Source organism: Rosa chinensis, chromosome 5 (assembly GCF_002994745.2).
Source record: "Rosa chinensis cultivar Old Blush chromosome 5, RchiOBHm-V2, whole genome shotgun sequence".
Taxonomy (NCBI): domain Eukaryota; kingdom Viridiplantae; phylum Streptophyta; class Magnoliopsida; order Rosales; family Rosaceae; genus Rosa; species Rosa chinensis.
Genome location: NC_037092.1, coordinates 56,871,344 through 56,884,962, shown reverse-complemented (window position 1 = coordinate 56,884,962; position 13,619 = coordinate 56,871,344). Strand labels below are relative to the sequence as shown.

Here is a 13,619-nt window from a genome sequence, read left to right as displayed (position 1 = left end):
ACTGCACAAACAGGTCATCATCAGTAGAGTACAAAAAAAAAAAAAAAAAAAAATACAGAAACCACGCTAGTCGTGTTCAGCGGAAACAACAAACAACCTCGGATGGGCTGAAGTTCTGACTTAATTCTAAATGACGGCTCCCCCTCGTTAGCCCCCGCCTGGTACTCCCATCCCGCTGTGGCAACGCAAAACGAGCCTCGCCAGTACGACATTGAGTCCCGCAGGTTTTCGATCAGCTTTGGTGCTCCTTGCCGACGGCTGAGGTTTACTTGCCCTCTACAACCCTGGCGCTTCACGTACACTAGTTCATAGAAATGCAACACCTCCGCCACGGTCGGTCCTTCGCAACCAGACAACTGCCACAACGAGTTCAGCGACAGCAGCAATCGCCACATGTTGGGGCACACTTGCCCAAAGGCGATGCCGAACTCGCACAGCAGAATCTGAAGGTTGGGCACCAGCGGGAGGGTCAACCCCTCCTGGAATATAGCCTCGTGCACCGCGGCATGGCCCACCGGCTCAATCGAAGCTTTCTCCTCTACCGACGGTGGACGTAGCTTCACTACCCCGGGCAACCGGAACACCCGCTTCAGTCGGTTGACGGCAACCGCTGTCATCCTACCTCCCGCCTCGTCAACGGGAGTGCCGTCCTCGAACACCCACGCAGACTCGGTATCCTCCCCCGTGTCACCTCCCCCGCCAGCGGAACCGCTGGCGGCACTATTACTTTCTAGCCGCTCTTCATGCAAAGTATGCGCAGCGGCAGGCTCCCCCGCCCTAGAACTCTCCGGACGCGACACACGACCCATATCTACGTCCCACGGAATGGTCTGTAGCGGCTCGACTTCTAGCGGTTCTGGCAGTGAGGTTCCTGTACGGGCAGACGGACGCAACGAGTCAATAAAATTTCTATCCGCCGCGCTGAACGACACTTCAGATTCGGAATCCTCACTGATCGAGATCTCTATGACGTCGGCCATCCCAAAAACCCTAAAACCCAAATCAGTTAGCTCACACAAGATCTAACCTATCCCTATAACAGTTAGTGCCCAAGAACATCAACAACACTCAACCCAGAAAATGCCAAAACAAGAACAAACCGACTAAAACCAAGATTCGACCATCTAGAAAAGCCCTAACAACCCCAATTGTCAATCACAACCACCCTTCCCCAACGACCACCCTTCCCGAGGCAACCCCTCATTTCTGCCAACGACCGCCACGCGGCGTTGCGGTCAGACCGTCCCTACGGGACACGGGGACTTGTCAATAGTCTACGACGACCCTGATCAGGTACGTTGACCCCCGCCACTCGGGTACTAAGATTGGGCTCCCTACCCAACACCTTCTGCTCCGCGCAGCTTCCCCTCATCAAACAATTTGCCGACCATCCGGAGGTCCGTCTTGGCTAGGGAGTGGGGGACTCCCTGGCGGGCCTGGCAGGGGCCCACCTGAAAGGGTATAAAGAGTTTGCTCAGTAAATCCATGGTTGACAACTCACTGATGCTAATTATGCTGTTGCAAGTCTAGCGGAAGTAACGCTTCACACCGCCGATCAACTCCTCAACCAAGATTGCCCTCCTTGATTGGGGACTTGGGGGACTTGTACCTACATGTGCTAGAACGAGCATAATTAGCTATAATGAGCCACGCTCATTGTACCGTCGGAGGTACCGAATCTCACCAAGGGGATGACCTGCGAAGTCACGGCCAGGCGGGCTACCGCTCCAGCCCCGGACCTCCCCCAGATCACCACTGACGCGCCGCCACGCGCCGGGTCAAGATAGCATCAGAAGCCCCTGACGCTGGGAATCGAAGCACATCAGTCCCACATCGGAAACAAGAAGAAGATCAACCCCTTCCTCGCCTATAAAAGGTTCTCTCCTCTCTCCTCATTAATTACGCAATTACTACTCATTTATTGTTATGCTGCGCATATACAGTGACTGACTTAGGCATCGGAGAAGTGAAGACCGCCCAACGCGGTCTCTCTCTGACGCCCTGTCTATCGTGTTGCAGTAACAGGAATCACCTAACCCTAGGAGTAGCGGTCCGCCCACCGAACCCGCGTTAAGCAAGGAATCGGCTACCGCCGGACTTGAGCATTAACATAAACTATTAGTGAAAAATTCATACAAAGTTAAGTTGATGTTCCATATCATTATCTGGCAAATAAACAAATTGCAGTAATTTAAAGAAATAATATTTCTGAAGACAGCAGACAACAATAGCAGTAGAAATTTACATTTCCTCTTAAAAAAAAAGACATTACTAGCATAAGTTTCTGATGGCTGATCAAATTAAACACAACTAAATAACTACATACAAATTAAGTTATTAAAAAAACAACTCCAAAATAAGTTGAATCAAATTAAGACCAACGTGAGCAATTAACATGGTCGATTGTATTCCATCATTTCAATCATGCTTAGAATACCACGAATCCAAGTCCAAGAAGAGAAGGATTGCTTGGATTGCAATATGAACAACCAATTTCCAGCCTAAGGAGCTAAAAAGAAAGAACATTACCAAAAACAGAAGACATTATTGATGACACATTCATATACAGTTTCATATCATTCTCTCCAAAATAAAAAATTGTAGCAATCTAGAAGGATTTGTTTGATGACGATACTGTTGCTGAAATTACTAAAATCCCTACTGGTATGGCTGGTAGTGGGAGCGATCAGATGATCTGGGTTGGTCATGCTAATTGGGAGATTCTTATGAATATGGAGAGAGTGAAATGCAGCCTCTTCTGTGGTGATTTTTGCTTTGTTTGCAGGCAACATCAAGAACCTATATTGCATATACTACTAAGAGATTGTCATAGAGCCTTGCTTATTTGGAAGCAAGTATTTGCTCCAACTCCAATCTTACATCCCTTACTCTTCATTGGGCTCGTTGGATGAATTCCAATGCTCACTGCATGGAGAGCTGTTATGGAGGCTTAAAGTGGAGTTCCATCTTAGTATTCACATGTTGGTACTCATGGAAATGGATAAATAATACTGTTTTTGATGATAGCTTTCAGTTCCCCTTTTAGCCTGTTAGAATGATCATTGATAATGTAACAGCTTGGCATGTTGCTAAGAGTTCTGGAATGTAACATCCTGTATCTTCACTTACCCGTTTACTAGTCATTTGGACGGTAAACGACAACTACTTTAACTTTTACCGTCGTTTCGATACTTTTAGTGGCCCTAAAATATGACTTTTTGTTCGGGTCAAAATTTGAGAAAATGTTCTTCATGAAAGTTGTAGAGGACGTTAAACCGAGCGCGTGCATATGTGGTACGTAAAAATCGGAGTTCATATACGAAAGTTATGGCCAAAATACTAAAATTACTGTTCATGGTAATTTTCTATAAATAGCCGAGTTACTGTGGTAAGTTTCCATTTTCGGAAACTTACCGAGCCCTCTCCCCGATTCTCTCTTCCTCTCCGACCTCTTCACCTTCTTCCGGCCATAACTTCTCCATCCGGCGACGGATTTTGACATATAAGATGTCGTTGGAAGCTCTCTTCCTTCTCTTCATTTCTGGGTTCGTTTCGTAGCTTGATATGAACTGTGGAAGGTGCAGCAACGAGAAGAAGAGGACGGTCACTGTAGCAGTTTTGAGTCAACGCCGATATTTTTCAATTCCGGAGTCTCCGGCCACCAAATTGGCGTCGAAGGTTCGGTTTTTCACATAGATCATTTCCCCTAAGGTCTTTCATTTCAATTTCCAGTGTATAGGTCGAATTAACAATTTCAATTTCTAGGGTTCTTGGAATTTTTGGAAATTTTTCACCGGCCAAATTGGAGCTCTTCCAGGTAAAATTGGAACTTGTTGTATTTGAGAAAGAGGTTGGGTTTGTTGAGTAGATGGTACTGCCAAATTTTGGTGGCCATTGGATGTGGTTGTCGGTGGCGTGTAGAGCCCACACCCTGCCACTGTTGGTGGCGCGTGGAGGCGTGTAGGACAGTGTTTTAATTCCGGTTTTTAGCCCATTAAATCCTATAAATTGTGTAGAGCTTGTATGTGAAGTTTGGTGATTTTTGGAGAAACTTGGAATTAATTATGAATTTCTGAAGTTTAGGGTTTCGATTACCGAATTACGAGAATCCGACCGTCGAATATCTCACGGTTCTGCCTTGGAACCTTTAAATTAACGAATTGGTATTAGTGGTATAATTTGGGCTAAATCCGAGGAGAATTGGGAGGTGAAATTATGAGGAATTGATTTTAGGAATTGTATTAAATTATTGAAGAATTATTCACGGAATATAATTGTGTACAGGACGACGTACCGAGCTATTGCTCGATGACGGAACACGAATGCGTGATCGTCGGAATAGTACTGTGAGTGGACTTTTGTTTTAAATAGCGATGCATGCATTTATTTTCTTAAATAATGCTCTAGTGATTATTCATATTACTTTTTGAGGAAATGAATTAATTTTCGGAAATTGATTTCGAATTATATCATGGATTTGCTTTCAATAATGAGTTTCAAAGGTTGGTTTTGATTTATAATATTATTTGATGAATTCCTTATTTCCGAGGTAAATTTCTGGAATTAAGCATATCCCTAATCACCGAGTTAAGCTCCTGGAAGATTTTTAAGATGAGTTTCAATGGAGTTGGATATTCTCAATTGTTTATTGACTTTCAATTTTGGCATCGGGAATGCCTAATTAAGGATTTTGGATTTGGTTGGCTTCTTGGAGATTTTGAGAGATTTTTGGAAATGGGATTTACCTAAACTAATTTCCGGTTTTGGTTACGGATTTGAGAATATCTGGACGTGTGGGACACGCCGTCGATTTATTCCTATTTCTCACTTATCCATTTTGAGATTGAGAGTAATCTTGGCGTGCGGGGTCACGTCGTTGAATACATGGTTTCTATCTCGTGAGAAATGTGGGGAAGCTACATGGATTTACTGGTTTTCGATGATTTTTCCTCACCATACGCGGGTTATGTTATTAGGTCTCCTCCTCACTGACTTTGTGTTGGTGAGTGGCAGTTGAGGTAGCTTGTTCTCCTCCTCACCTATTTTGTGTTGGTGAGTGGCAGTAGAGGTGATTTATTCTCCTCCTCACGTGGGTGGCAGTCGAGGTTATTTGGTCTCCTCCTCGCACAATCTATGTGTGAGTGGAAGTTGAGGTTATTAGTTCTCCTCCTCGCACAATCTATGTGTGAGTGGCAGTCGAGGGTAGGTAGAGCCTGGGAGGCTCCGTTTCCCATATGGTGATATCTCTTCCCCATATCCTATCATTTCTCGACTTACGGGGCCTAGTCTGATTTCCGTGTAACCAGCGGGGCTGGTCTTATCCTGTTGAGTATCGGAGTTTCGATCTTTCCTCTCAGTTGTTTGTGACTAGCTAGTGGGGCTAGTCGGTTTTTCTTGAGCAGAGCTTCTCGTGATTTGTTTTCTAAATCGTTGCATGCATCGAGAGTTTTTAAGGAAATAAATGTGGGAAAATATAAAATCCATTTAGTTTAAAAATTATTTATTTTTGTCCACTCACGCTAACGTATTTTATGTACTTTCCCCTGGGCCCATCGGTTTCAAATGCCCAGTTTGCAGGCGAATTGGTTGAGGTCGGGCGTACACGGGTTGAGGCATAGGCAACAGCATGGCTTCCGCATCTGCCTTTGAATTAGGTTTTCCTCTTATACCTTTCTGTTAGAATTGCTCTGATTACCTATGGGATTTATGCTATTCGAGTTGAGATGTGTGTTTTGGGAATTGGAGACTGATGTTGATTTGGCGAGCAGGGTGGCTCCAGGAGCATAAGGATGAATTGATTAAGTGTAAATGTTTTGTACAGGTTTGGGTAGCCCATTTTAGGGGAAGTTCCGCTAAATTTTTGGTAGAATTTCTTCTAAGGTGGGCCCTGCAGGGTCACTTCAGATTTCAGGGTGAAATCTAGGGCTGGTCCTGTCAGTTGGTATCAGAGCATTAGGTTGTCAGGTTCTGTAGTCTTGTTTCTATTCTGTTACCTTACGCACTTGATGTTACACAGTACCTCCCGAGTGATGGCCCGACTACAGCGGTTCTCCATCGTTTACTCTTTCGGTGCTGATGTATTCATTAAGTATGTAAGGTACATGTCTAGATGGTGTTCCTTTAGGTGCTATGCCTCTTGCACGCCGACCTCCTAGGGTTTTCGTTGCGTAGCGGATTGTCTGCATGTTTTGCACATTTTCCCTACTGATGGTAAAGTAAGACTACTCTACAATTTCGAGTTGTGCTATGAGGTGATTTGAGGAAACGTTGTGGTTATTTCTTCCTCGATGCTAGTAAGTTTGTTGGGCAAGGTTTAAGGTGCGAGAACGGAGTTTGATTTCATGTTTGAGTATCTAAGACGAGCCATTATAGCTTTGGGCTGTCTCTGAATACTTGGAATCAGAATTGTGGTTTGATGTGAGACTAATAGTAATATTGGTTCTAACCTTGAACCGAGTTACGGGGGATGTGTCATGTAGACGTGGTTGGTGTTGTGAGAGTCATTTTGGAATGATACTTTGCAATTCACAAAGAAAACCGGATTGGAAATTTCCTTAATTGGACACCTGGGTCTGTTGACCTGACCATGACTTGTGGACATAGTTTTGTCCAAGTGAAGGATATTGTCCGAGATTGAATGTTATTGGTTATTGATTACAGTGAAATGGTTTAATACAACTTCGGGGATTAACGGTAGTGACACTGTTGGGTATCCATAGTGGTTCAAACGAATTACTATGTGATACGAAGTTTGATTTGAATTCTGAATCTTGGGGTCATAGATTGACCAGAGCTCTAGTTATATTTTTGAGTCAAACCTCTTACGGGTTGAACTTGGAATTTGATTGGAAGAGTGATGGGACCACCTTCGGATCTTGGTATCTCTGAGAGCGATACATAATGTTGGACGGGTATCCATCTTATGATGGGTGATGTTGCCAGGGAAGGATGACCGTTACAGCAAAATTTAGGAATTTGCAATCAATTAAAAGCAAAAGTGAGAATTGAGGATTCAAAAGGTTTCAGAAATCAAAAACATTCGAATCGTCTTCGACGGTTTTGATCACTTTTATTGTGTATGAAGGTACTACTTGGTATCATTGGATATCCGTGTGGGTGAAATCATTGAACTTGGGATCAAGAATGGGTCGTAATAACCCCACGGAGTGTCCGTACTAATGCAAGTGGAATTCCTACGTGATGTGGTAATGATCAAAGTTTTGAATCTTAGAGTAACGAAGAAGGTTTAGTGATAGTTTTCCTTGCGGGGCGATGCTAGTCAACAAGTTTTGGGATTCTGCCAGCATTCAATGATGGTTTCTCGATGAGTCCTTTGGGGACTATTAAAGAATTTCTTTCCTGCTTGTGGATTTCATTATCGCTTCGATATCTTTTTCCTTAATTCACGAGTCGATTTTCTTCTTGGCAGTATTTGAGGTGCTTTACGCTCACATAATACGATGCACTTTTTCTTACCTATCGAACCATTTACCGGTTGCTTTGCACATGGGGTTTTTCAGTCACGAATGGAGGTAAACTTTTCTTTTGGTATGTTGAGTTCGGCGGGGTTGCTATGAAATCGATCAAATTATAATGTCTAGCAAGGTTTCAGTTTGAGAATTGTTCATTTCTTTTATAGTTGGTTAACTCTTGGATCAGATTTGGAACATTTATAAGTGTTGTTGGATACAGTGTAGTCCAGTAAAGGAGTTGGTACATATAGGGTTAGGAAAAATTTCCACAATGTTGTATCTGTAATAAAATTGTCATGAGGTTTTGTCAGCTAGTTTGAGATGTTGCTATTTGGGCTGGTGAAGTAGTTATAAGAGAGAGTTTTCCTAACTAATTAAGAAAGCTATTTTATTTTAGATTGATCGAAATTCGAGTCTAGCATCTAGTAATTCAGATTGTGGTGCTCTCGGTAGTGAGAATTACCTGGGTATGAATTAAGATTATCATTTGAGGCAATAGAGATCAACGAGAACGATATGGATTCAACCAGATTTCAGATATATGACTATTAAAAAATTATAGCCTCGGCTAAGAACAACTTGAGTGTGATGCATCTTCTTTCGGACTTGAGTCCTCGAGCTGGAGTAGAGTTAGTAGTTATGGTTTTTGCTTGCTCGAGATTTCTGAAGGCATGGTACATGGCATGGTAGTTAAGCGAGTACTAACTTGTGAGAAATAGTAGCAGTTTGATTGGAGACATTGGTAATTAGTAAATCTCTTGAGACACATTTAATTTAGAAAAGTTTTTCACATTTTCGTATTTATAAAAATTTTCGAGTGAGGTGATGTATGTGTGGCCAGTAAGGTAACTATCAAATGAGTTTTCCTCGTTGACTTAGAACGTCTCTTCAAGGCTGGACCAATGATTTTGGTCATGTATCAGAGTAGCGCAACGGAAGTGTAGTGGCCCCATAACCTACTTGGTTAAAAATGTATGGGTCCGTTTCGAGGTTGACCTTCGTATGTTTGACAACAATGGGACCTTTACGTGAACGACCTTCGATTAGGAATTTTATGCACAAACAAACAAGGAAGGAAATGCTGTAAGTTATTTGTTTTGGAATTGTTGATTAGCAATGACCATCTTGTGGTTGTCATACTATTGATGGTGAATGGGTTGGATCTTCACTAAGCAACTTTTATGAGAAAGTTATGATGCTACATGGTTCAACAAGACAAGTGATTCGACTTTGAACGTTGATAATTTTGGATTATAAGTATGTCTTCATTGCTTTTGTAGTGGGGATCTACATTGCTTCTGTTAGTTGTTGATTTGAGGTTGTGAAAAAGAAAGCTTAATTTAAGGGAAGAGTGATAAGTTTCGAGATTGTGGTATTTTTGAATTAAATGGTGTGCCTTTTCTGTTCTAACCGGCATGAAATTTTGAGGGCGAAAATTTTATAAGGAGGGGAGAATGTAACATCCCGTATCTTCACTTACCCGTTTACTAGTCATTTAGACGGTAAACGACAACTACTTTCACTTTTACCGTCGTTTCGATACTTTTAGTGGCCCTAAAATATGACTTTTTGTTCGGGTCAAAATTTGAGAAAATGTTCTTTATGAAAGTTGTAGAGGACGTTAAACCGAGCGCGTGCATATGTGGTACGTAAAAATCGGAGTTCATATGCGAAAGTTATGGCCAAAATACTAAAGTTACTGTTCATGATAATTTTCTATAAATAGCCGAGTTACTGTGGTAAGTTTCCATTTTCGGAAACTTATCGAGCCCTCTCCCCGATTCTCTCTTCCTCTCCGACCTCTTCACCTTATTCCGGCCATAACTCCTCCATCCGGCGACGGATTTTGACGTATAAGATGTCGTTTGAAAGCTCTCTTCCTTCTCTTCATTTCTGGGTTCGTTTCGTAGCTTGATATGAACTGTGGAAGGTGCAGCAACGAGAAGAAGAGGACGGTCACTGTAGCAGTTTTGAGTCAACGCCGATATTTTCCAATTCCGGCAGTCTCCGGCCACCAAATTGGCGTCGAAGGTTCGGTTTTTGACATAGATCATTTCCTCTAAGGTCTTTCATTTCAATTTGCAGTGTAGAGGTCGAATTAACAATTTCAATTTCTAGGGTTCTTGGAATTTCTGGAAATTTTTCACCAGCCAAATTGGAGCTCTTCCAGGTAAAATTGGAACATGTTGTAGTTGAGAAAGAGGTTGGGTTTGTTGAGTAGATGGTACTGCCAAATTTTGGTGGCCATCGGAGGTGGTTGCCGCTGGCGTGTGGGGCCCACGCGCTGCCACTGTTGGTGGTGCGTGGAGGCGTGTAGGACAGTGTTTTAATTCTGGGTTTTAGCCCATTAAATCCTATAAATTGTGTAGAGCTTGTATGTGAAGTTTGGTGATTTTTGGAGAAACTTGGAATTAATTATAAATTTCTGAAGTTTAGGGTTTCGAGTACCGAATTACGAGAATCCGACCGTTGGATATCTCACGGTTCTGCCTTGGAACCTTTAAATTAACGAATTGGTATTAGTGGTATAATTTGGGCTAAATCCGAGGAGAATTGGGAGGTGAAATTATGAGGAATTGATTTTAGGAATTGTATTAAATTATTGAAGAATTATTCACGGAATATAATTGTGTACGGGATGACGTACCGAGCTATTGCTCGATGACGGAACACGAATGCGTGATCGTCGGAATAGTACTGTGAGTGGACTTTTGTTTTAAATAGCGATGCATGCATTTATTTTCTTAAATAATGCTCTAGTGATTATTCATATTACTTTTTGAAGAAATGAATTAATTTTCGGAAATTGATTTCGAATTATATCATGGATTTGCTTTCAATAATGAGTTTCAAAGGTTGGTTTTGATTTATAATATTATTTGATGAATTCCTTATTTCCGAGGTAAATTTCTGGAATTAAGCATATCCCTAATCACCGAGTTAAGCTCCTGGAAGATTTTTAAGATGAGTTTCAATGGAGTTGGATATTCTCAATTGTTTATTGACTTTCAATTTTGGCATCGGGAATGCCTAATTAAGGATTTTGGATTTGGTTGGCTTCTTGGAGATTTTGAGAGATTTTTGGAAATGGGATTTACCTAAACTAATTTCCGGTTTTGGTTACGGATTTGAGAATATCTGGACGTGTGGGACACGCCGTCGATTTATTCCTATTTCTCACTTATCCATTTTGAGATTGAGAGTAATCTTGGCGTGCGGGGTCACGTCGTTGAATACATGGTTTCTATCTCGTGAGAAATGTGGGGAAGCTACATGGATTTACTGGTTTTCGATGATTTTTCCTCACCATACGCGGGTTATGTTATTAGGTCTCCTCCTCACTGACTTTGTGTTGGTGAGTGGCAGTTGAGGTAGCTTGTTCTCCTCCTCACCTATTTTGTGTTGGTGAGTGGCAGTAGAGGTGATTTATTCTCCTCCTCACGTGGGTGGCAGTCGAGGTTATTTGGTCTCCTCCTCGCACAATCTATGTGTGAGTGGAAGTTGAGGTTATTAGTTCTCCTCCTCGCACAATCTATGTGTGAGTGGCAGTCGAGGGTAGGTAGAGCCTGGGAGGCTCCGTTTCCCATATGGTGATATCTCTTCCCCATATCCTATCATTTCTCGACTTGCGGGGCCTAGTCTGATTTCCGTGTAACCAGCGGGGCTGGTCTTATCCTGTTGAGTATCGGAGTTTCGATCTTTCCTCTCAGTTGTTTGTGACTAGCTAGTGGGGCTAGTCGGTTTTTCTTGAGCAGAGCTTCTCGTGATTTGTTTTCTAAATCGTTGCATGCATCGAGAGTTTTTAAGGAAATAAATGTGGGAAAATATAAAATCCATTTAGTTTAAAAATTATTTATTTTTGTCCACTCACGCTAACGTATTTTATGTACTTTCCCCTGGGCCCATCGGTTTCAAATGCCCAGTTTGCAGGCGAATTGGTTGAGGTCGGGCGTACACGGGTTGAGGCATAGTCAACAGCATGGCTTCCGCATCTGCCTTTGAATTAGGTTTTCCTCTTATACCTTTCTGTTAGAATTGCTCTGATTACCTATGGGATTTATGCTATTCGAGTTGAGATGTGTGTTTTGGGAATTGGAGACTGATGTTGATTTGGGGAGCAAGGTGGTTCCAGGAGCATAAGGATGAATTGATTAAGTGTAAATGTTTTGTACAGGTTTGGGTAGCCCATTTTAGGGGAAGTTCCGCCAAATTTTTGGTAGAATTTCTTCTAAGGTGGGCCCCGCAGGGTCACTTTAGATTTCAGGGTGAAATCTGGGGCTGGTCCTGTCATGGAAGGTTGATGTGCGGTGGTTCAACCTACATGTGGATGGGGCCAGGAATTAGCAAAATGGCAAAATCGGAGTCAGGAATTGATTAGAGACTATTCTGGTGTGTGGATTGAGGAATTTTCTATCTACATTGGCATTGGGGAAATGGTTAAAGAAACTACACCTCAAGATTAAGCTACTATGTAAACAAACAAACAAACAAGCAATGGAGATAGTTGATTGATTGTAAATCATTTAAATGTGGTATTCAACTCCAAAATCTGATAAGACAAACCTGCAACATGGGCACCCAACTAAAGCAAGAAAACAATTACCATATCTCAGAGAGAAGTTTGACATGCCATTTGTGTTGTCGCATAATGGGCTGCACCTGTTTGGCAATTTTGTCCATCATCTTGCTGGCTTACTCTTGCCAATCCTTTCTTTTCAGCGCTCTGATTCCCACACCTTGTTCAGGTCCCCCTAAATTTTCCTTTTCTCTACAAACAATCGACTCCTTCTTTGAATCAAAGCCTTAATTTCAGTTTTCCAAGATTTTGGGAGATTTTGATCGAGAATTTGAATTCAAAGAAGGGTCTATGACCACTAGCACCAAAATGGGTTAATTTTAGCCCATTTACACCACCAACAGAATTCTATTCCCACTAACCCAACTACAGATTCAAAAGACGATTCTACCCTCAAAAAATTAAAAAACTACAAATGGCACACCAACTCTATCTCGCTCTCTCTCTCTCTCTGCACATTAAAAACGTGAACCTAAACCCGCCTGACTGCTGGTGCCTTCTTCTACAGGCGGACGACAGGGAGCAACGGAGGACTGCCGGAGAAGACCAAAGATAGGCACGCGACGGTAGAGATCAGGACGTCGTCACCTGGATCTAAAGCCATCGTCGCGTATCACGGTCAAATCTTTTGTGCCGGTTTGAATTGGTACCAGTCACCGGAGGCGTCATCGCTATCGAGGATGCGGAGCTTGCCGGCTAGTTTGGGGAAGGGGTTGATCGGATCTGACGGCAATCCCGAACGGCAGACTCGATATGAGGCCACCGTCGCCGGAGTTTTCCACAGGTGGACCAATTACGACATTCAATTTTGGTAACCGTCTCCCTCCATGAACACTCTCTGGCGCATCGGCGGCTTCCTCACCAATAGTCACAGCCCTAAGAAGTTCAGGTCTCACCGGAAGAAGATCGTCTTCGGACCGACTCAGCCGCCGGACTGCCTCATGGTTTTCGATTCCGAGAGGAAGTCGTCGGTGATTCTCGAGGCGCATAGGTTGCAGGTTCCGATTGTTTCGCTTGTGGACTCGGACATGCCTATTGTGTACCTGTTCTGCAATTTGATCACCAAGACGTTCATACTTCAGCAGAAGAAAAGTGGCGTCGATTCTGCTGAAATTGAGACTAGGTGTGTTGGTGTTTTTGGTGCGCACCAGGTGTTTAATGTTTTGATTGAGTGAGATTGATGTGTGTGTTTTTGTTGCAGTGAGCGAGTGGGGGTTATAGAGGAGGCTAAGAGCGCAAAGAAGGATGAGGTGCTTATGGTTCAATCAATTAAAGGATGAGATCCTTTAATTTAGTCATGTCTTAATTCAATCAATCTTGTCCTATAGGTCTATTGGGGGGCAATAGACGTCTATTGGGGGGCAATAGACGTCTATTGGGAGGCAATAGACGTTTTGAATTAATGTAATCTCCTCTTTTTTTTCTTTAATCAAAGTTATATTTGTGTAATTTTAGAAAAATTAGTTTTCATTTCAGTAATCGAAACGTCTATTGGGGGCCAATAGACGTCTATTGGGGGGCAATAGATGTTTTGAATTGATGTAATCTGCTCGTTTTTTTCTTTAATCAAA

At 42.6% G+C, this 13,619-nt stretch overlaps 1 protein-coding gene and 1 pseudogene across 1 annotated transcript; one reads left to right on the top strand and one right to left on the bottom strand.

Annotated features, from left to right (window-relative positions):
* The window catches only part of LOC112163716, a 42,721-nt pseudogene extending 30,069 nt beyond the window's left edge, over nucleotides 1–12,652 (bottom strand).
* Nucleotides 12,653–12,875: 223 nt separating this feature from the next.
* Nucleotides 12,876–13,328, top strand: LOC112163715 (ribosomal protein S2, mitochondrial). Its single transcript, XM_024299994.1, has 2 exons — nucleotides 12,876–13,171; nucleotides 13,250–13,328. Exons 1-2 carry the CDS (start codon nucleotides 12,876–12,878, stop codon nucleotides 13,326–13,328), a joined length of 375 nt encoding a protein of 124 aa, XP_024155762.1.
* The last annotated feature ends 291 nt before the right edge of the window (nucleotides 13,329–13,619 follow it).

Coding starts and splice junctions, on each gene's coding strand:
- LOC112163715 (XM_024299994.1), top strand. CDS start 12,876: ATGAACACTCTCTGGCGCATCGGCGGCTTCCTCACCAATAGTCACAGC. Junction 13,172..13,249: donor TCTGCTGAAATTGAGACTAG/GTGTGTTGGTGT, acceptor TTTTTGTTGCAG/TGAGCGAGTGGGGGTTATAG.